Source organism: Atheta coriaria, unplaced genomic scaffold (genome assembly GCF_025399875.1).
Source record: "Atheta coriaria isolate IRGN ID8LTWV9N9 unplaced genomic scaffold, Caltech_Dcor_3.1 hic_scaffold_8_pilon, whole genome shotgun sequence".
Classification (NCBI taxonomy): Eukaryota; Metazoa; Arthropoda; class Insecta; order Coleoptera; family Staphylinidae; genus Dalotia; species Dalotia coriaria.
In genome coordinates this window covers 4630430-4654230 of record NW_027045450.1, presented here as the reverse complement: position 1 = coordinate 4654230, position 23801 = coordinate 4630430, and the positions used below count along the sequence as shown (strand labels likewise).

The window sequence follows — 23801 nt, the reverse complement described above, 5'->3', positions numbered from 1 at the left end:
TTTATGAATGTGTACTTGATTTATTAGTTTATGTAAATATTTAAGCAAAAAAAATCAAGTCTCTATGACAGTTAGTCATTGAGTTATGAGTGATTATAGCTGAGCAGTGACATCGATGGGCGTATCGTAGTTATTTGCGCGTGCGCGCTAGTTAACTAGGCGCGGTCTTAAGCTCTGTTCCTGTAGGCGTGGCACCTAACACTTAAAACCTCAATATCTTCCATAGTTTTCGAGATATTTAAGAAATAAAAACTATTACCAGCTATAAATTTAAAGCACTCTTCGAACACGAAATAAAATCTTCCGATTGTTTAATTTATGCATTACGAAAAAATCTTTTGTTTTCATATAGTACATACGTAGTTTAATTCTCTTTGATTCACTGTTATTCACTTGTCTTTATCTCGGCGTCCGGAGACGCGGCTCTCTCGTATTTCTCATACGCTTTGCGTTCGGTGCCTGGCGCTGGAGGTCGAAAGCCATTATGGAAAATCGAAAAGATCCATTAATAAGACATAATAGTTGTCGATCGGCGCGAGCGATGATCGTTAACGATACCCACCGATGTCCGAGCGATACACACGCATGCCACGAGAGAAAAACGCATCCAGCTGAAGACACACGTCGTTCTCTTGTCTTTTGTGCGCCAGGCGCGCATCGCGAGGATGCATCAAGAATGTCGTCTTTGTGTAAATGACAAGATTATGATGCGAAGACTTTTAAGACTTTTATTTCTTTTATCTCTCATTCTCCGCGAAGAATAAGCAGAACACGATGATGACGAAGGAGAAGGAGCGAAGAAATTTCTTGTGATTGTACGGCTAGAGACTTATGGGTCGGGTTATTGGTGCGCTATTGAATTCAATGTCGGCTTCAAGAACTTGGAATCATCTTTGGATTCAATGGAAATTTGTGTTTCTTATTAAACGAAAACTTGTTTCTATTGCGGCAAGAATTAACTTGACTTGGAAAAATTTTTACGTTCTTTTAGTTTAAATGACATCAATATTGCAACTATTAAAATTCTATAAAAAAAATCTTAGATTTTCTATTTTTTGTAATTGTTTTTTAAAAGTTGTGTCAAAAATGACTGGAAAGCGCCATCTCAGGTTGAATTTTATAACTATAACCATGATTTCATCTCTATAATAACTTTTAACCCTTATTTAACACATTTAAAGTTATTTTTTATGACAAAAAGTGATCTATTTGCTTTTCCTTGTTCCAAAGTATCTCTATTCTAAAATTTATAAAAATCTGATTAATGGTTTTTGCTATAAAGCGTTACAAACATACAAAACCTTACATTTCCTAATGAAAAGTTTATGATACTGGAATGAAAAGAAACTATAAATTGACATGCTGTTTACAACTTCAATTACCTTGCCCGTAATTTATCTTTAAAGTTATAATTACCTAGTAATCAATGTCTTTTCATAATTGAAGTTTATTATATTCCTGTCTTCTTAAGAATACTTCTAATCTAACCAAGTTTCACAATATTTTATTTCACCTAATATATTTTTATCTACAAGTAAAATAAATCAAATCGATTCAGTTGTTGAAGAGTTACGAGCGAAAATCCAAACAGTTTTCAAAAAGTTGCAATAATCGATTAACGAAACCTGATGAGATTTAATTAATATTAACAGAGGTAACGCTTTTGAGGTTAAATATTTCCATCTGAGGTTAAGTACTGATTGCTGATATTTTAAGTGGATATCATCGGAATGCGAGTATCGATGCACATCTTGCATTCCTTCATCTTTGAGAAGCATCGTACTCATGTACTTACTTCTCCCAGCGAGCCCAAGATGACTTCTTCTTCTTCTTGGGCTTGCTTGCAGCTTTGCAACGAAGTTGGCTCGAGATTAATTTGCAACGTTGTTATGCGCCACACGCCTCAGATCAGCCGGCCGACCTCAAACCATTCGGCTGGTAATTAACAACGAGCGGACCTCGGCCGCTGGAGGTGCTGACGAGAGGTGTGAATATTCGAAAATAAAGCGGAGAGTTCTTCTTCTTCATCGCTTTGAAGCAATGAAGAAAAAGTGAAGCATCACAAGGGGTCTCCACACTGGAAGCACAAAAGGTGCGGAAGAAACGCACATAACAGACCCTAGAGTCTAGAACTTAAAAGATTCAAAATATACAGAGTGTTGCGGAAATTATGTTTTTTTAGAAATTGATGAATAGAATTATTTTCGATGATGATTTCTTCGATTAATTTCGGCATCTAATGATTGATTTGATTGGTTTCCAGCAACTCGGGCAGTATTTGGTCCCCGGTTGATAATTTCGTGTAGTGCGGCGTAGTGCGCCGATATTAAAACTAATCTAAAGTTGATTGATGTGGATTACGTATTATTTGGCGCAGCGGGTCATTGCCGCGGCGTTGGCGCTCAGCAGGACGCTCAAGAGTACCACAACCACAAGGGAAGCCTTTCTTCTTCCTTCATCTTTCATTCTTCTTCAGTGTTGGTTGGTAGACTATGGCAAGGTGTTAAGAATTATTTTCGAATAAAATTATCAAACCGGTTTAGAACAAAATTATAAATTAAAAAAAAATTGTTGTTTAAGATCACGAGTTGTTTTCCAGTGTTATACTCTACTACTAACAGAGAATGAAGAGTAGTGGTCATGTTAAAAAAAAAGAACTGGAAAACGTTTTTTGAGTTTTGCTAATTTTCTGATGTCCACTGTCTGGTTTCCCACTCAGCACACACTTTTTTTTATCCCCTTTGAATACCCGCATTCAAAATGAATGAAAGCACTCTCACATCACAAATGATTTTTTTATTGCGTCATGGATTATTCAGAAAAATTTTCTACTGCAAACAGTTTTTTCGTGCATATGTTGGTTTCAATAGTAGATGAAGCATTTCGAAGGTATGAGAATATGCATTGTCCGCGCTGGCGTTCGAATGTGAATATGCGCGCAAAAATGTTACGATGGGCGCAACGCTGGTGCGAATCGTGGAAATTCCCATTTTGCCCATTTTAATGACGTCAATAATCCGCGCGCCGCCCGCCGTCATTATTATTTTATTCTCGCGAGCGCCGGCGAGCGCATGAATGGCGCGTAATCCGGTTGCGGGTATTATCATTATCATTACGCTCTTCCTCTCTTCCTCGCGCGCCCACACCGACTGCGCCAGCGAGCTTTGATATTTAATTAGTCAAATATTTTACCTGGAAACACGCATAACGCAAAATGCAAAACGTTAAAAATGAGGATCCTATTCAATTGAATTCAATCGCGCGCGCGCGCTTCCTATTTGGTATGTTTGCTATTGAGGGAAAAACTCGCGGAAAATCAGCGGGGAAACATTATTGTTGTCGGTATTAATCAGCTGGGTAGGTTTTTATGAGTTTTGGAATAGTTATCGGTTATTATGAACGAAAAAACTCATTTTTATTAGCTATAAATATAATTGAAGCGCTTTACCAACTTTCATCCCTTATTAAACACCCTTTAAGGGTGTATATGGAGATGAATCTAACAAATCATAGATCATCAAAATCTGTTCAGTGGTTCTTAAGTTATAAATGATGTAACTAACATGACTTAAAAAAATTGAATTTTGTATTGAAAAAAAATTTAAAAAATGTTTTTTTTAACAAATAAATTTTGATTTTGTCCGAATTAGTTACACCGAATGCAGTAACCAAAATGCAAATTAGATTTCTAATTAATTGGTTTCCTGCTGAATTGCCCCCGAGTTCTTGCGTTGATTTCTGGACTCTATACGACTGAGAACAGGATTTCAATTAGAATTTCGGGCGGCAAGAAACGATCGGAATTAATGACGCTCACCGTTACGCCCTCATCCACTTGAGAGGTTCATGGTTACAATCGGGGGTTAAGTCAAGTTAACCGCCCCCGAATCGATGAATATTCAAATATCGTAATTAAGTAAATTGAGTTAAAATCATTAATAAATTAGATATTTCTTTACCAAAACTCGTACTGTTATATTATAGGTCCGCAATCACATCTCCAGCAACTCAATTCGCAGAAGGTAGAAAGCCATCGTGTTAGTTCCACACCATCGGTGCGAATTGATTTGCACAATGGCTTTTTATGCCATTGAAGGATTGCACTTCACAGTTAGAGACGATTCGTGCCGCAATCTTGTTTTATTAATGACATATTGTTGCACGCGGCCGCTAATTATAAATACTAATTAAAAACTAATCAGAAGATCGCGACGTGGCGCGGAGGGGAGGCTGCGGGGCACACGTTGGTGAGAGAGGAGCACTGATCGCGCCGATAACTGGACTCGCGTGCCATCGTCATCGGCGTGCTGCTTGACGCAGCGATTTTTCTTCAAAGCCAGCTATTTCCAGTCATACGGTCATTAATAACTAATAAGTAATAGGTAATTTATTTCTGTGATACAAAAACGTCTCCGGGACGGCGAAATTATACCGAGTGTTATTCCATTTTCGTCGGCGATTGTGTTTCCAGCGAGGAAACTACCGCTTTACTTTGAATCACTGTTATTAAACTGTCGATCAAGCGATTTGAGTGATTTCTTCTTTTTTTAATCCTCAATTAAATTCTTTACAATCTGGAATATCACTTCTATGATATTACTTATAATTTAGGGATTGTACGGTTTATATTAACAGCACTTTGGTACTTCCATCTTTAAAACGTCTTTCTTATGGTTTTGAGACACAAAAAGTGGTACTTTATACATGGACGGCCAAGGTCGTGACTAAAGTACTTTATTCACTGGTTTTAGTCACGGGGTTGGGTTTGCGCCTGACAAAAGCTCCCATTTAACCACTTGATACTTAATATACTATTTTTTCATTAGCAATTCTAATATTATCTAAATTAATATTTTCTTTTATTATACGTCTTATTAATTAGAGACAATGTTCAGGTATATATGAGTAATATTATTCCTTTGGTATTTTTATTGGAATTCCATTTCCTAACGAACAACAATTTTATTATGTGACATTCCTACTTTAGGGTTATGTTTGTTACCTAACCTTAATTGACACTTACACTTTTCCTATTCTAATATGGTGTGCAATTATACATTTAATACTTTAGCAGTTTCCACGATTTTAACATTTATCTTTTATTTACTTTCAAGTATTAAGTGGACGTAGTGCATATTATACGTACACTCACATGAAATAAACTCATAAAACGCTTAGTTAAGCTCTTTTTGAAGAGATTTAATCCACTCCCGGGCGGAAAAGCGCGTAAAACCAACAAAAATTGCACATTCGGGTTTTGTTAGCGCTCGCAGCGCAGTTAAATGTCGTTTACTACTCATTAAGTGAATGAAATTTCCACCTCGATGATCCGCGAGCCGATTATGCGAACGGCGAGCCAACGAACCAACCGAGCATTCAAAACTACTTCAAACTCACTCCACATCCACTCACTCTACATCTACATACACCTCGAAAGCCCTTTTTTTGCTTCTTTTATTTTTGAGCTCTTTCGCTCGTTCACCAACGTTGTTGTTGTTGTTTTTTTCTCCTCGGCGCTCTTGTTTTCATGCGCATGCTCATGTGCACGCTCGAATTGAAAAGTTTTCCTCGTGCATTGTGTGCGCCGATGCAAATTGCGCACTGACTCATCGAAAAATCACGACTGCCCGGCTCCCCGACTTCTGGGAAACTCGACTCAACCTCAACCGACTGCTTCTGACCGCGCGCTTAATAAGGTTCGATGGCAATCGGGGCACACATCGCGTTGACATTCGAACATTGCTGTGTTGTTTGGAAGTCATCCGGAGTGACAACCTAATGATGTGATATTTTGCACGGGCAGGCAATGATTTTAATTGAATTCTCAGGAGTTCATCCTCTCCTGCGCGAGATGGAATTAGAATTAAGAGTGTGGTTGCATTACAAAAGAGGTGCGCGATGATGATGATGATGACGCTTCGCCACGATCGGATGTCATTGAGAAATGGCTTGTAATTATCGATGCATGCTGTGCGCGCCACTCGCGTTTCACACCTCTTCCAATATGGCGGCGGCGGCGGCGCGCGTCTTCGGCCGTCGGTCAGTCAATAGCGCGCATTGTTCGCCATTGTTCATTAACACTATAATTAACGGCCTCGCGCGGTGCGCTCCTCGCACTGGTTATCCAATAATTAATGGTCTTACAACGTGCATGCGGTCATGAGCGTCTCTTACCTCTATGAAGAACACATCTACCTGGTGATCACACAAGTCTCCACCTAATACAACATGCGCACGCGCTTTTTTCTTTTCTTCTTTTAATCTCTCGGTATGTTAGGAAGTTAATTATGTTGCATTTCATCAAGAAGGACGTTCAATCACTGCGCGGCATACAAATTTTTCTACGTCTTTCGATGCTGGTACTTGCATCATCATTCCGGTTTGCCCTTATGAAGGGCTGAAACACCGAAGGTGTGATGAATGCATTCTTGCGCCTCTCGACGTCTCGCGGGGCCTGAAAAGTTCGGTGTGGCTGCTTCCCGTCGCGTCCGCACCTCGACGGCTGAAACAAAAGCGTGAAAAGACCGCGCCGAACAACGGATGGCAACGAATGCGTGCGCACAATGCACTGGAGTGACATCTGAATGAGGGCGCGGAAACATTTCAACACGCACTGCGTATATATATATTCCAACGACATCCAGCGCTCAATACCTAACCTCAAATGTGATCAAACATCAAAAATAACTTTTCGAGTTTCTGCTGATTCATTCACGTATTATATTATTATTAATTTGTAATACGATTCGTTGTCTGATGAGAGGTTCCACTCTTCCACATGTTACATTATGTTATAACATTCAAATGGAAATCTTGAGGGTGGTATCCAATTACCAATTTGGGATTTGGACTGGCAACCCAGACTCATTATTTTAATTTAAGTTTCTTTTCATTCAATTATCTTCGGTATATATCAATATAGATTTATACCAAACATCTCTTATTGCGACATTTAAGAATATTAACATTCCTCTCATTGTTGTTGATGTTGGCATTCTTCTCCTGCTGATTTCTATCGAATTCCCGCGTCCAGGAGAAGACGAACTTCGCCGCTGCTGCTGCTCATTAGATTTAAAAACCTTAACTCGCCGGATTTGAGCGCATCTTCGCCGGACTCACGATCTAATCTGTTTACGGTTTAGTTTCTTAGTTTCGTCTCATTGTTGTTATTGTGCGCGCTTGTTGCTGGCCGGGCCGGTGTTCATTTGTCTTGTGTCTTGTTGCGGTATCTCGGCGTTGTCTTCCGATCTGCGCCCGGACTCAAAACTCGTGATCTTCAATTGTCTCCGGGAGGTGCATTCCAATGACAGTTGACAGTCTACAATTGACACTAATATATATCCGCTGCATAAATGCTTGGACCCCCCGTGAAAATCCGACATCTTGGAATCTTGATCTTAAATAAAACTATGTTTATCATTTTACAAGAGTTTAGTCTCCGAATTCTAGATATATATTTTTGTTGCAGATTTCGAATAGACAACACAGATCACATCATAGACGTGAACAAGGGCAACGTGAAGTTCGAATACGATCAGGTGAACATCATCTGTCCGGTGTACATGCCGGGCACGTTCGACGAAGACGCCGAAAAGTACATCATCTACAACGTCTCCAAGGAGGAGTACGAGACGTGCCGCATCACCAACCCGAATCCGCGCATCATCGCCATCTGCGACAAGCCCTACCGCCACATGTACTTCACGATCACTTTCCGCCCATTCACTCCACAACCGGGTGGGTTGGAGTTCCTCCCTGGCAAGGACTACTATTTCATATGTAAGTTACATTTGAACCTTCCCTTAAAAAATCACCATTTGGCTTTAAAATTAATTTAAAACGATATGTAGATAAGTATTCTCGTAAGAAGGAAGGAAGTCGGAATTAATTAGGATAATCGGCTATTTCCGTTCGGTGAGGTCTCTGGGGTCAGTGCAGTTGCTAATGGTTGTTCTATCAGAGATCACATTAATTTCGGTTTAATGGGTTTTAATTCTTAGTTGTACGCGGTGGTTTATGGTTCGTTTGTGATAAATGAAAAGTTTAAGGACTTTTAAGGAGCACGATTGTTATCATTTGCAAGGCAGGCTTGTAATTTGTAAAAGCGTGTATCGCACGCGTTGATAATTTGTTACTACCGTGTTGTGACGCGTGGTGTTGAAGGGGGGCATTGGAAAGCGTGGACCGCTTTTATTTAATTACGCCGCTGATTTTAATCTCTGCACCCTAGTAAACCTGGTAAACGGGCAGTTGGTGGTCAGTTCCGCCGCGGATATGAAAACAATGAAATTTACTACCCTCAACTGATTAAACGCAGCGTGTGGTGAATTAAATTTAACGTTTTTTTTTTCTCTGTGTAGCAACCTCATCAAAAGAAGATTTACATCGAAGAATCGGCGGGAGATGTTCGACAAACAATATGAAAATTGTTTTTAAAGTCTGTTGTGGCGCAGATGAACGCAACATAACCTCAACTACGATGCGGCCATCTTATGTCACGCCCTTCACGTCGCATAGCTGGCCTATGCGGCCATATTCACGAATACCACCGACGACGTCCTCGACAACGCCGCATTATGTCACGCGGACGGAAACGACGTCAACGAGAAAACCCACGAAGAAAATCGGTAAGTTATTTTATTTTATCAACTGTAATTATATGATAATTAATTTTTTTTTGATTGTAGTTGAATATGATAAACATCCGAATGAAAACGAAGTGCTGAAAAATGAAGAACTGCATTATTCACGCGGGGTGTGGCTATCCGCGGGCCCGCCCAGCTTCCTCGTGGTAGCGGCATGCATAGCAGCCGTTAGATGGCGGTGAGCACGGGGGCGGCGCGCCAGCCAGCCCGCCTTCCAGCACGGCATTCGCTACGTGGACACTTATCTCTAGTGCAAGTGTGATTTAAACCAGTGCTAATTCTTCACATCCAACATAAACGCCATCGATGGATTCAAAGAAGTCTACGAAACCATCAACGAAAGAAAACTTGTTTTAAAAAAACAGTGCTTTGAAGTTGTACATAAAATAACTCTTCAGCAAAATCCGAATCAAAACTAAGATTTTTGCTGGTGTGATAATTATCTATAAATATGCGAACTTTCGAGATGCGATGACAAAAAATTGCGGCCGAAACTTACTGAAGTACTTAACGAAGAAGAAAAAAACACACGTAACTTAATCTAGTATACATACATATAAATTTTGTATTTAAACCTCTTGTAATGCGTAACGAGAATATTGTAAAAAATCTATTTAACGTATTAGCTAAAATTTAATCGGCGACGAATTGTAAATAGTTAACTTTTAACGCGGATGGACTGGATGTTTTAGACGATAACATGAATAACGAATGTCTGGGCAAATCAATATTCGTACAAATGTCATTTGTTGATGCGACTTGCAAAGAAATGAAAAACTACAAAGGTCTAAACGCGACGCGCGAACGAAAAATCTGTGTGATGTTTAGCCGTACGAAAATCCCTGCCATTTCGTTCGCGTTCGTCCTAACATTCTCCCAGGGGCCAAACAAGCATCATGTATAAACCCAACTAGCATAAACTAAACCGGAAAAATGAACCACTTTCAGTTTCTGCTTTTACAGTACACGCTAATATTGTATTTATTTTCATGACAGGATAAACTCAACGACGTCTAGAACATTGTTCTTGCGTCGCCTCTACTTCATAACTGCTTTACTCGTAACGTTTTAGCTTCTTATCACAGTAAATAAATGAAAATGCCAGTAAAACGCTAATCAAGTCGGATCGCATGTAAAAATCGCACATTTTTTGAAGGACAATTGATCACAGATCACAAACATGAATCCTACTATTTTGTAGATTGTTTTTGGATGACATGATAATGTTCCTTATGTTCATGTGTAACGATGCCGAACTTGTACACGAAATCGTATTCACAGAAACACTGTGGCGATATTTGTATGACGTATATTTGTATGAATTCGATGTTGCGTTATCGCGAGATGACGATGTGTAAATACCTGTAATGTCTTAAAAAAACCTACGCCAACATGATGCCTTGATCCGTATTTGTAGTGTGTCATCGATTATACCGATGTTTGTTTTTTGGATGTCAAATTGAGCGGAAACGTTTGTTATTTGGTGCAATGGCGCTGATTAATGTTAATAAGCGCACTGATTAGGAAATTTTGATCAAACAATCAATATGTTGCGATTATATGTCAATGCCAAAAGATGGGAGTGAGGAGGAAACTGAGGATCGTTGATGAACATTGCAATTTATGTTAATCTGCATATTTCGTCCCAATAAATGTTGGTCTAATGAAGATATGTTTTTTTTATGTTCATTTTAATAATGTTTGAGTTATGAATTATGTTTCTGAACTCACACATTTCTTAAATTCTAACAACTCCTAAAAATTGTCCTTTGGTCTTCAAGAGAGAGAAGGAGAGACAAATTGCATCTCAAAAGCCTTTTCTTCCTATCCCTTCGAAATATTTGAGTCGAATATAGTGTGAATTTCTGCTAGCATCAACCCTTTAAGCCTTATTTGCAAATTTTAATGAAAACAGCACACGACATAAGAAAAAGAAATCTTTTGCCTTTTTTATGATGAAATCTTTTATTTCAGCAAATGCAGCTTCCGAACTAAATGGAATTTTCTAATTCTGTTTTCGGATTCAGGAAGTAGATTAAAATCTGAATCGGAATGTTAGGAAAATAATTACTTAAATAAGCGATTTAAAATTTTAAATCTAACAACATAATTGAACAATTCTTATTATTAAAATTGAATTAGCAGAGAAACGAATTGAAATAACATAGACAATTCCCGCCAGATTATTATATGTCCACCTGGTGTCCCCCGCTAGATGTTTACGTCGGCTATCAATTCTCTTTCCTGCTTAGTCGGTAGTGCGCGGTGGTGTCGTGAGCACGTGTTTTGTTTGTAAGTCTATCTGCATAGTTATTAATCGTGTTTCTTTAGATGTTAATATGATAGTGACATGGACGACAATGAATTTCAGCCCATGTGGCTTACAGTTATTGAATTGTCGCTCATGGAATCGGGTATTGAGTGATTTTGCTAATATTCATGGCTGCCGGATACCGCCCGCTTGCTAATATGTCGAATTGGTATTATTGTTTATTTATTCAACGGTTAATTTATTAAAATAAGTATCAATTCTTACTAATGTGAAATTTTTGTTGATAACGGAAGAACAGTGAGTGACGTCAATGCAAATTAAAACTGACATATTCATTAATTTTAATATGTATTTGTTTTTACTTGTAGATGAATTTTGAACTGAGAGAGTTTTAGTCTATTTGCACTGTCAGGACAGTCCTGACGATGCTCTTACCGGCGAATTGTCGATTCATCAAAGTAGAAATGGTGCACTACTGGTGCCTAGTGTGGCACTGGTGCATCTACCTTACTTAAAAAATGGGCAAGCGTGGGTGCTTGATAATTTATTTCCACGATTTTTGACAGTAAATATATTCTAAACTAAAAGATATATATATATATATATATATAATAATAATTTCATTTAAATTATTTTTTACAGTATACGCCGTACTATGGAGTCCGATGAGTTCTGCATCAGTGCCCTCATTCAGAGTCACTTCTACCGCTACACTCCTACGGTGCCCTGAATAAGAGTCACTTCTACCGCTACCTTCGTACGGTGCCCTAACTTTTAAGATTATCTCACAAATTGACAAAATTGTATGTTTATGTTTGAAGGACTTATTTTTGATGGTTTTAGTGATTTTGCACCTGAGTCTGGCATCGTAGAAGGACCATTCTGATATCAGATTGTAAGTAATTAATTTCTTTATCATTTTCCTAAATAACTTTTATGATTATCGTACCAATTGACCCCCAAAATTGCATTTTTATGTTCAAATGACTAATTTTTTCTGTTTTTAGTGATTTTGCACCTGAGTCTGGCATCGTAGAAGGACCATTCTGATATCAGATTGTAAGTAATTAATTCCTTTATCATTTTCCTAAATAACTTTTATGATTATTGTACATATTGACCCCCAAAATTGCATTTATATGTTCAAAGGACTAATTTTTGATGGTTTTAGGGATTTTCCATCCGAGTCTGACATCGTAGAAGGACCATTCTTGCATCAGATTGTAAGTATTAAAATTCTTTATCATTTTCCTAAATAACTTTTGTGACTATCTCCCAAATTGACCCCCGAAATTGTATTTTTATGTTCGAAGGACTAATTTTTTCTGGTTTTAGGGATTTTGCTCCTGAGTGTGACATCGTAGAAGGACCATTTTTGCATCAGATTGTAAGTATTAAATTTCTTTATCATTTTCCTAAATAATGTTTGTGATTATCTCACAAATTGACCCCCAAAATTGTATTTTTATGTTCGAAGGAGTAATTTTTTCTGGTTTTAGAGATTTTGCTCCTGAGTCTGACATTGTAGAAAGATCATTCTTACATCACATTGTAAGTATTAAATTTCCCTATCATTATCTTGAATAACTTTTGTGATTATCTCACAAATTGACCCCCAAAATTGCATTTTTCTGTTCGAAGGATTAATTTTTGCTTGTTTTAGGGATTTTGCTCCTGAGTGTGACATCGTAGAAGGACCATTCTTGCATCAGATTGTAAGTATTAAATTTCTTTATCATTTTCCTAAATAACGTTTGTGATTATCTCACAAATTGACCCCCAAAATTGTAATTTTATGTTCGAAGGACTAATTTTTTCTGGTTTTAGGGATTCTGCTCCTGAGTCTGACATCGTAGAAAGACCATTCTTTCATTAAATTGTAAGTATTAAATTTATTTATCATTTTTCTAAATAACGTTTGTGATTATCTCACAAATTGACCCCCAAAATTGTATTTTTATGTTCGAAGGACTAATTTTTTCTGGTTTTAGGGATTTTGCTCCTGAGTCTGACATCGTAGAAGGACCATTCTTGCATCAAATTGTAAGTTTTTAATTCCTTTATCATTTTCCTAAATAACTTTTGTGATTATCTCCCAAATTGACCCCCAAAATTGCGTTTTTATGTTCGAAGGACTAATTTTTGATGGTTTTAAGGATTTTGCTCCTGAGTCTGACATCGTAGAAGGACCATTCTTGCATCAAATTGTTAATATTAAATTTTCTTATCATTATCTTGAATAACTTTTGTGATTATTACACAAATTGACTCCCAAAATTTATGCTTATGTGTTTTCTTTAATAAAGAATATTTTTAAGTTTTTCTAATTATAATTATTTCTGTTATTTCTACCTGATCACATATTTAGCGATCCCTTAAACCATTTATTTTGAAAAGTGCATACTAGTGCCATCTATCAATTAAAAACTACAACAACCGAAAGTTTTGAGCTTCGGTCCGTCGCCACTAGAGGCAGCACCTTACTAGTTACCGCGAAAATGACACAAAATTTGGACTCGAAACAGTCGAAACTCAGGTTTTGATATTCGGATCGCAGAAAGGGTGAAGAGGTAAGTAAATAAAAGAGGCGGTAACTAGTAATGGCGGGTAAACTGAATTTTTAAAAATCTTTATTCATAAAATTCGGTTTTCAAATTCTGAAGGATCTCGACAACTAAGAGGGCTAGAAAATTAAGAACTACATAATCTTGATCCTTGAAAAATTCTCTACAAGGTGGCATCATTATTCAAAAATCATCAAAATGGCACAAAAAATTTTTAAAGAAAAGATTTTATTAAAAAATGGCAAAAGATTTCTCTTTTTTATGGTCGAAATTAAAAGTTGGAATTTTCAAACAAGTTGAAATAATATATATAATAATCTGGCGGGAACTATCTATGTCTACTTTCTGCGTTCCTAATACTACAAGACTGATGAGCAGCAACATTTCAGCAAATTTCTCGACAAATTTTGTCGAGAAATCATTGAAATTGGTAACAAAATTCTTTTGAATATTAGGATCGCAGAAAGTGCAGTAGGCTAAATCTCTTGAATAGCGGCGTAGTTTTGTTACTCGTGGATAGATGACACTACTGAAACCGTTTTTAAATTAATATTGATACAATATATAATTGATTTTGAACTATTTCTCATATCTAGCAGTGACATTTCCATTAAAGTTTAAGGGATTTATGGAATAATTAAAGGAGAAACGATGTTGTGAGCTGAGTTGTGAGCACAATAAAAATTTATAGTTAAAAATACAAAACAACAATTTTATTCAAACATGTAGAGTCACAAACTCAATTTCTTAATATATACAGCATTTTTAACAATATAAGCATGAAAACAGGATAATAATAAGCAATTCGATAATGCTCTTTTTATACCTTTTAACAAAACACATTAAAATGATATCAATATCCGCTTCAAAATGTTTTAAATTCATTCAATCGTATTTGGAATCATCATCAACACCGGCAATCCAATCTTCAATTTCTTAAACATAAACCAGAATGAATAACAGAATAGTAAAATATAAAATATTATAAATTGCCAAAATATAACATACATTCTTGGTATTTTAGTCCAGATGACACATCCATCTTCAGTAATCAGAACATCATCCTCAATTCGCATACCACCAGTACCACGGAACCTCTCCACTTGCTCCTTATTGATAAACTTGGGCATCTCAGAAATAGCCAATGTTTTATTCAACTGGAAAATATTTATGTAAATGAAATATAAATACGTATACACAAATTCAATTAATTATTCTTACAGGGTCCATAAAGACTCCCATTTAGGGCACCGTGCGAAGGTAGCGGTAGAAGTGACTCCCATTCAAGGCACTGTACAATTTAGTGCAAGTACGGCGGCCCCACGACATTGCGTTCGCCGGCTAAAACAAAAAAACCACAAAACTAGCCGACCAACAAACACAAAAAAGGCATTTTTGTAGGTTTCCCGAGGGATAAACCCACAAATTATACATGAAAATTAAAAAGAATTTAAATATCTATAATTTGGTAATAGAACGGTTGTCCTTCGACACGCCGTTCGCTCGCTAAACACTAAAAACCACAAAATTAGCCGACCGAAAAACACAAAAAGGGCATTTTTGTGGGTTTTCCGGGGCATAACCTCACAAATTATACATGAAAATTATAAACAATTCGAATATCTATAATTTGGTTAAAGAACGGTTGTCCTGCGACATGGCGTTCGCCCGCTAAACACTAAAAACCAAAAAATTCGACGACCAAACAAAACAAAAACGGCAGTTTTGTAGGTTTCCCGAGAGATAAACCTACAAATTATATATGAAAATTAAAAAGAATTTAAATATCTATAATTTGAAAGAACGGTTATCCTACGACAAGGCATTCGCCCGCTAAGCAAAGTTATTGCGAACTTATTGTGTCACCGCGTTCACGTGTAATATTAAGAAAACTGCAATTCCAGGCGCAACGAGTACTACGACACACTCACACAACTATCAATATAACTCGCGATACGGAATTTTCTCGCGATATAATTGAATACAACAGGGGGGTACAAAATTAAATTCCGCATCTGGCAAAATTATTCCGAGCTTATTGTGTCACCGCGTTCGCGTGTAATATTAAAAAAACTGCAATTCCAGGCGCAACGAGTACTACGACACACTCACACAACTATCAATATAACTCGCGTTACGGAATTTTCCCGCAATATATTTCAATACAGGGAGATACAGAATTAAATTCCGCGTCAGGGAAAATGATTGTGAACTTAGTTTGATGCCGCGTTTGCGTGTTCTACTAAAAAAACTACAATTCCTAGAGCAACGAGTACCTACTAGTGCGTATACACACAACTATCAATATAACTCGCGTAACGGAATTTTCTCGCAATATAATTCAATACAGGGAGATACAGACTTAAATTCCGCGTCAGGAGAAATTATTCCGAATTTAGTTTGACGCCGCGTTCGCGTGTTATACTAAAAAAACTACAATTCCTAGAGCATCGAGTACTAGTGCGTATACACACAACTATCAATATAACTCGCGTAACGGAATTTTCTCGCAATATATTTTAATACCGGGAGATACAGAATTAAATTCCGCGTTAGAGAAAATGATTGTGAACTTACTTTGACGCCGCGTTCGCGAGTTATACTAAAAAAACTGCAATACCTAGAGCAACGAGTTCTAGAGCGTATATACACAACTATCATTATAACTCGCGTTACGGAATTTTCTCGCAATATAATTCAATACAGGGAGATACAGACCTAAATTCCGCGTCAGGGGAAGTTATTCCGAACTTAGTTTGACGCCGCGTTCGCGTGTTATACTAAAAAAACTACAATACCTAGGGCAGCGAGTTCTAGGGCGTATACACACAACTATCTTTATAACTCGCGTTACGGAATTTTCTGGCAATATATTTCGATACAGGGAGATTCAGAATTAAATTCCGCGTCAGGGAAAATCATTCCGAACTTAGTTTGATGCCGCGTTCGCGTGTTCTACTAAAAAACTACAATTCCCGGCGCAACGAGTACTAGTGCGTATACACACAACTATCAACATAACTCGCGCTACGAAAATTTCTCGCAATATATTTCAATACAGGGAGATACAGAATTAAATTCCGCGTCAGAAGAAATTATTCCGAACTTAGTTTGATGCCACGTTCGCATGTTATACTAAAATAACTACAATTCATAGCGCAACAAGTTCTAAGGCGCTAACAAACAACTTACAATATAACTCTAACTAAAAGAGGTACATAGGTACAAATCGCAGGGGCTATTCTACGAACTATTCTCTATAAGATAGGATAGTTAAAACGAAAATCTGAGAGATGAAATTTTCATTCTTAAGAAAAAATTGCCAAGGGGGGGTGCTTGATACTTTTTTTCGACGATTTTCAATCATGAATATCTCTTAAACTAAAAGCGATAGCAACCAACGAATTGCTGATTATGAAAGATTGGAAAATTCTCTATCAGATAAAAATATAAAATAATAATATTTTCAATAGTAAAAGGTCAAAAAACGTGACTAAAAGTGCTAAAAAGTGACATTTTCCAATTTTTGCCCATTTTATTCAATCGCGAATATCTCGTAAACCAAAAGAGATAAATAAGATCTGATCGCAGCGTTTGAATCTACGGACTATTCTCTATAAGATAAGATAGTTAAAACGGAAATCTGAGAGATGAAATTTTCATTCTTAAGAAAAAATTGCCAAGGGGGGGTGCTTGATACTTTTTTTCGACGATTTTCAATCATGAATATCTCTTAAACTAAAAGCGATAGCAACCAACGAATTGCTGATTATGAAAGATTGGAAAATTCTCTATTAGATAAAAATATAAAATAATAATATTTTCAATAGTAAAAGGTCAAAAAACGTGACTAAAAGTGCTAAAAAGTGACATTTTCCAATTTTTGCCCATTTTATTCAATCGCGAATATCTCGTAAACCAAAAGAGATAAATAAGATCTGATCGCAGCGTTTGAATCTACGGACTATTCTCTATAAGATAAGATAGTTAAAACGAAAATCTGAGAGATGAAATTTTCATTCTTAAGAAAAAATTGCCAAGGGGGGTGCTTGATACTTTTTTTCGACGATTTTCAATCATGAATATCTCTTAAACTAAAAGCGATAGCAACCAACGAATTGCTGATTATGAAAGATTGGAAAATTCTCTATTAGATAAAAATATAAAATAATAATATTTTCAATAGTAAAAGGTCAAAAAACGTGACTAAAAGTGCTAAAAAGTGACATTTTCCAATTTTTGCCCTTTTTATTCAATCGCGAATATCTCGTAAACCAAAAGAGATAAATAAGATCTGATCGCAGCGTTTGAATCTACGGACTATTCTCTATAAGATAAGATAGTTAAAATGGAAATTTGAGAGATGAAATTTTCATTCTTAAGAAAAAATTGCCAAGGGGGGGGGGGTGCTTGATACTTTTTTTCGACGATTTTCAATCATGAATATCTCTTAAACTAAAACCGATAGCAACCAACGAATTGCTGATTACGAAAGATTGGAAAATTCTCAATCAGATAAAAATAAAAAATAATAATATTTTCAATAGTAAAAGGTCAAAAAACGTGACTAAAAGTGCTAAAAAGTGACATTTTCCAATTTTTGCCCATTTTATTCAATCGCGAATATCTCGTAAACCAAAAGAGATAATTAAGATCTGATCGCAGCGTTTGAATCTACGGATTATTCTCTATAAGATAAGATAGTTAAAACGGAAATCTGAGAGATGAAATTTTCATTCTTAAGAAAAAATTGCCAAGGGGGGGTGCTTGATACTTTTTTTCGACGATTTTCAATCATGAATATCTCTCAAACTAAAACCGATAGCAACCAACGAATTGCTGATTACGAAAGATTGGAAAATTCTCTATCAGATAAAAATATAAAATAATAATATTTCCAATATTAACAGGTCAAAAAACGTGACTAAAAGTGCTAAAAAGTGACATTTTGCAATTTTTGCCCATTTCATTCAATCGCGAATATCTCGTAAACTAACAGAGATAAATAGGTACAACTCGCAGAGAATATTCTACGAACTATTCTCAATAAGATAGGCGAGTTAAAATGGAAATCTAAGGGATGAAAGTTTAATACTTATGAAAAAATTTAATCTCGTGCGATAAAAGGACCAGAAACGTCACTAAAAGAGAAATTGTTCTTTTTTGCCCTTGTTGGAATTGCGAATATCTTCTAATTGTGTCCGACCATGCCGGTCGTCTAATTTGTGTCACAGGTAGGTAGTACGAGATAAATAAAAAACTTGTTTATAAAGAACAAACGTAAATTTGGCCAAAAAATATTATTGAATTATAAACTTACCAGTCGCATTAGTCCAGTCGCTTATCGGACTGCCAGGCACAACGAGTGCTGTAACTAAACGAAAACATAAATTAAAACAACAATATTTCATACTCATAACATAATTTCATTTCATAACATTATTGAATTATGTTTTAATTAACAATCCATACAAAATAAACATCTTGTGCTGTTTAGTTAAAAAATACTTACACGAGCCTGATGGATCTTTCTTAATGATGAGAATCAACATGGGGGCAATATATATCCGATTAATTTAGTAACCGACACAAAACACAACGCCGAGAGAAGAATGTTATCAAATCCACTATCACGTGACTTGTAATATACATTACAAACGCGATCAAAAACCGGCATTTCCAAACATTAAACAAATTACTATAGTCGCAAATTACAAATAAATAGTCGATTGATATTCGAGTATAACACAAATTTGGAATATTGAAGTCTGAATAAACGATATAAGTCTCTCTAAACACGACATGATTAATCAGCGACCGGCACGAAACTGGATGCAATCCACCGATAGTGCATGCCGAAAATGCGTAAACAACGACGGGACAGTATATGATAAGAAAGCAAGAAGTGCGCAAATCCAACGCGTCGATGGCACGCGACCTTGCGTATTGCAATAGGCACATTACCTGTGATCTAAACTAAACTAGACTTCGCTGCATGCAGCAAGTTGAAGCAGCGCTAGGAGACAGCGCGCGGAACACATGCGATAAAAAAGTTGTTTATCCCGAATCGCAGATAACAGCATTGAATACAAAAATATTCTCGAGCTCACGTTTGTCGATAAATATAAAAATAAGCCGTATAACTCGATTTTACGATTTTTAGTGCATCCTAGTGCCATCTATGAATGCGACAGATACTAGTCCCACAATTTAGACTAATATAATCAATAATTAATACTCTCACGTGTTTCCACTTTTGTATGCAAGACATATTGTCAATTAACATATAGAGCGTCTCTTTAACTATAACATTTGTATTAGTTCACAAGATACAGGCTGTTACCTAAGCCAATTTTGTTAATTGTGTAAATAATGTTGATTTGTAAGCTATTTTAAGGATACTTGTAGAAGGTTGAAAGGGTCGAGAAGATGCGCTAGCTATTAAGGAACTCTTAAGTATCATATTAGCACAAGATCTTGTGATTTGCTCAATTGGTACAAGATATATAATTTTTTGTATATATTTAAAAATATATTTATTGAATAAAATTAAAACGTGATTTGCTTACAAATTTTGTTGAGTTTTGACATGTTTCGCCCTGAGAGCATCTTCAGAAACATCTCCTGAAGATTGATTTAAAATTCAGAATCCCACAACATAATTGAAAAATTCTTATTATTAAAATTGAATTTGGACCGAAACGAATTAAAATAATGTATCTGGCGGGAATTCTATGCAAATTCCGCGACAAGTTATTGAGATGAAATTTATAACAAAATACTTTCTGATATTAGGATCGCAGAATGTTGAGGAGCAAAAGGACTACTAGCTTAAGTCATAAGACCGGCAACACTGCCGATCAGCTGATTGTCAAATATTGCCGGAAGATCATGTTACTGGAGCCAGCTCAATTTTACCGAAAAACATCAATATCGCTAAATATTGGCATTCCTATGCATGTCTACCTGCATTATAATGTAATACAGATATTAGCTAGGAACCTCGGTAGCCCTGCTTCCCTTTAAAGGTTCAAAATAGTGTGTGGAAGTGATTTTCATGATTCAGGACATGCAAGCGATGCCAACTGAGCAGGAAAATCAAATTAGGCAAATTGGCAAACATTTCTTAAGTTTATAGCTGCATTAAAACACTTAAAATAAGACAATTAGTTTTTGGATCACAAGTTCACAGAAAGAGAAGATTAGGTACAACAGTAGAGGAAAAACTATAATTCTTGAACTAAAAAAATTCAAAAAACCTGTATGTTTGAAGGTACTTTATTAAGAATACATTGTTAACAAAATAAAGTCGGTAGAAAACTTGCTTCACAAAAATAAATACGTGTCGCCAATGTCTTGTATACGTGTGTAAATTGTTTCACAATTTTAAAAGTATTTTGACAGTGATCAAAAAATATTTATCCGTGTGTTTTGGCATCATTTCCGTATTGATTAAGTTCAACAGTACGATACACTGTAAATATTGACACAGATTGATTATGTGTAATTCAGATCTGATTTCAGTATCAGTTACATATGCGATAAAGTGTAGTGTGTGTCGTACATCACTATCAGCGCTTCCGCATTTTCTCTCATCGCAAACGATTAAATCCTTAATAGTGTTAGGTCAAAAAGCGACAACAAATTAACAGTACAGTATGGTGTTAGCTTATGCAAACACAAACAAACTTATAAAACTAAGTTCAACAATCCCTTAATGAATGAATAAACATGACACAAACTCTTTGCAAATTGATATGATGCGATGATATGTCATCGATCTCACACAATGAATAAAACATAAAATTAGTTGAAGATGCGCAAGCTATAAATAAGTTCGCATGGAATGCAGTAAGTATCGACGGTTTTAAGCCCTTTGTGCCCTTCGTTCCATCATTCCCTGTATATTTTAGTTTGTGTTCCCATTTGTTTCGTGTGTATGTGTTTCTTTAACAAATTAAAATACAACTCGCCTAACACATCATACGATGTAAACACTACTACTTGGCAGTCTAAACGTGTTTGAGAATCGAAAATCAAAAATACCACTCTAAAATCACTAAATAAATAAGATTTGCGCATTCGATATGTGTTACGACGTAAGGGTCTAAATATGTGTGTATATCTCTGCGACCCAGGTTCAAACATTGATATACAAGTTCAGATTAACGGATTAACACCTGATTAACACCTACAACTAATTGTTAGAATATATATGATTGCTATAGAATTCCTGCTTCCCCAGATGCTCAAAGCGCGGCTATTTGAGCAAAGGTATACACTATACAGCGGCAATTTTATGTTATTTGTTATTGTTTCATCTTATTGTGTGAGGTTTGTATTTTATGTCGTGGCTGCAAACTAGTGTGTTTGCTGGCTGTGCGCTTGGAAGATGCTAGGCGTCTAGGCGTCAACTGGAGAGGATATGCGTGCGTTCTGGAACCACGGGGTTTCCTTGTAGAGGAACCAGAGGTCAGCTGCCCAGAGGAAAAAGTTCAAAAAGCCCAAAATCTAAAAAAAAGAGGATAAAATATGATTAAGTTCATAAAACAAGTGTAAAATGGCAATTTTTCAAAATAATTAAATTTAAATATAATAAATTGCAAAAAATTACTTACAACAGAAATGTTCAACGAATTAAAGCTGCTGACGCTGGAGGGACACTTTGGGCAGGCGTCAGTATTACCCGTCCAAATCATATTCTCCGGATCAGTTGTGTGTTTCATGCCGGAAAGACTGTTTGCCCAACAAGCGCTGCTTGACAGCCACAAGACAGCAATAAAAACAGACAAAAGAAAGTCCTAAAACAAATTTCATTAAAACTAAATATTCTGCTATAATATTACCACTAAAAAATAACGAAAAATACATACAACTAAAGGTATTTGATTATTGTTCTTGTACAGCTCATCAAACTTGGTATAAACGACACAAATCGCAAGGCAATACAGCATTGCAATCACACCAGTGGCGACGAAAAACTTCACATCCGATTCGAAGTTTGCAGACAGAGTGATCCTCGCATGGCAGTCGGCCTTCTCCACCAAATTCAACTCCTTGTTGAGCAGCAGACTGAAGGGATAATCGAAATTGTACCGGAAAGGGGTCCGGCACATGAAGTCGATGAAACCGCTGAAGTTACACGTTGTTGCAAACGCGCAAATCGCAAAGATCTATGTATAGCGTCAACACAAATAAAATTAAAATTAGAAATATACGAACAACACTTAAAATTAGATTTAGGACACTTACGAATTGCAGAATGCGCATAACGCCTCTGGGCTCCTGAAAAACCGAAAAGTTCATATCCATTGTGACGGTTTCTCTTCGTTGGTCAACGCCTAAAGACAAAGCAAACGATTACGTACATGGGAATGTTATGCTAGATAGAAAAAAATGAATATATGGTGACTCAATCGGCTGAACGTTTCAATGTCGCAGAACTTGCACTCTATGAGCATGAGCCGCTTGATAAAACGTTCAATTAAAACGATGATAGCATCAGTGTCGCGCACGTAATATAATAAAGTCAAAGGTGAGCCATTCATGCAATCTTCATGTTACATATTACTTAATAACTTTTAAACAAAATATGAGACTGGAAGTGAAAAATTTATAACAACTTGGATTTAAATTTCGTATAACTCTAGAAGTAACTACATTACAAATATAAAATTTATTATATTTTATACAGAATTTAACAGAGAATCAATTTATGAAAAAATCATGAATCTAACGCGTTTAGTTTCGGTAATATTCTGAAAAATGTTTATAAAAACTTTTGTCAGTTGTTTAAAGTGTTATATTGGATTGTTTTTCCCTGGTGTTTCGTTACGAATTCCTTGATTACCAAATGCGATAGGTGAAAATACAACCTACGCACACGAATGTCAAATAATCAATGTAACAGGTTGCGATGGAAATGATTTTCCGCGTGAAACTCGACAAAAGCGAACGAGATACCGAGCGAATTTGACTCTTACCTGATTTTTGTTGATTGTCTGAGCACGCACGACACACGGGCGAATCAAAACAAACGAACACACCTTATTCAAACAAGCCTTGAATTGCGACTTGTTCCCACTTGCAACCGAAACTCGCGTCGCACAACTCTTTCAATGCTTCTAACTTGTTCTGTGCGTGCGAGCGTTGCGTCTCCCCGGCGTTTTCGGAGCGAATGCGCTTGAAATTGATTTCATTCGTTGTAAAAATTCACCTTGGGAAGTGACAGCTGTCAGTGGTAATTTTACCGGTTGCTAGTGAGGGCGTTAGCAGCACTTTATTTAGAACAAGTTAAATAAATTTAAGTTGAAACATAAT

The 23801-nt window shown here is 36.4% G+C and overlaps 3 protein-coding genes and 2 long non-coding RNA genes across 9 annotated transcripts in view; 3 read left to right on the top strand and 2 right to left on the bottom strand.

The window, feature by feature from the left end:
• The window catches only part of LOC135797428 (ephrin-B2-like), a 51432-nt gene extending 41119 nt beyond the window's left edge, over positions 1 to 10313 (top strand). Inside the window, exons 2-4 of the mRNA XM_065309793.1 lie at positions 7469 to 7779; positions 8361 to 8627; positions 8688 to 10313. Coding sequence (XP_065165865.1) covers positions 7469 to 7779; positions 8361 to 8627; positions 8688 to 8827 — 718 coding nt within the window. The 3' untranslated portion in view covers positions 8828 to 10313. The remainder of the gene's footprint in view (positions 1 to 7468; positions 7780 to 8360; positions 8628 to 8687) is intronic.
• The window catches only part of LOC135797404 (xaa-Pro dipeptidase-like), a 166424-nt gene that overhangs the window by 87194 nt on the left and 55429 nt on the right, over positions 1 to 23801 (bottom strand). For 2 of the 4 annotated variants that reach the window (XM_065309770.1, XM_065309771.1), the window contains 2 exons: positions 14703 to 14822; positions 14490 to 14638 (listed from right to left, as the gene is read on the bottom strand). In XM_065309770.1, the coding sequence (XP_065165842.1) occupies positions 14490 to 14638; positions 14703 to 14723 (170 nt within the window). In that variant the 5' untranslated portion in view covers positions 14724 to 14822. Of the gene's footprint in view, positions 1 to 14165; positions 14417 to 14489; positions 14639 to 14702; positions 14823 to 18801; positions 18856 to 18993; positions 19497 to 23801 lie in introns of those variants that run through there. The other 2 variants (XR_010549528.1, XM_065309769.1) reach the window with 2 other exon arrangements.
• Positions 10919 to 11668, top strand: LOC135797407 (uncharacterized). The gene is made up of 3 exons (XR_010549538.1): positions 10919 to 11214; positions 11286 to 11482; positions 11560 to 11668. It is a non-coding gene; the product is annotated as an uncharacterized lncRNA (long non-coding RNA).
• On the top strand, positions 11687 to 13036 carry LOC135797405 (uncharacterized). 2 transcript variants are annotated; one of them, XR_010549535.1, is made up of 8 exons: positions 11687 to 11812; positions 11925 to 11976; positions 12089 to 12140; positions 12253 to 12304; positions 12417 to 12468; positions 12581 to 12632; positions 12745 to 12796; positions 12909 to 13036. It is a non-coding gene; the product is annotated as an uncharacterized lncRNA (long non-coding RNA). The 2 variants fall into 2 exon arrangements; XR_010549536.1 differs by lacking the exon at positions 12745 to 12796 and having other exon boundaries at positions 12909 to 12959.
• LOC135796959 (synaptophysin-like) lies at positions 20744 to 23672 on the bottom strand. The gene is made up of 5 exons (XM_065309096.1): positions 23465 to 23672; positions 22734 to 22822; positions 22355 to 22654; positions 22100 to 22282; positions 20744 to 21992 (listed from the first exon to the last, which is right to left on the bottom strand). Exons 2-5 carry the CDS (start codon positions 22791 to 22793, stop codon positions 21885 to 21887), a joined length of 651 nt encoding a protein of 216 aa, XP_065165168.1. The 5' UTR covers positions 22794 to 22822; positions 23465 to 23672; the 3' UTR covers positions 20744 to 21884.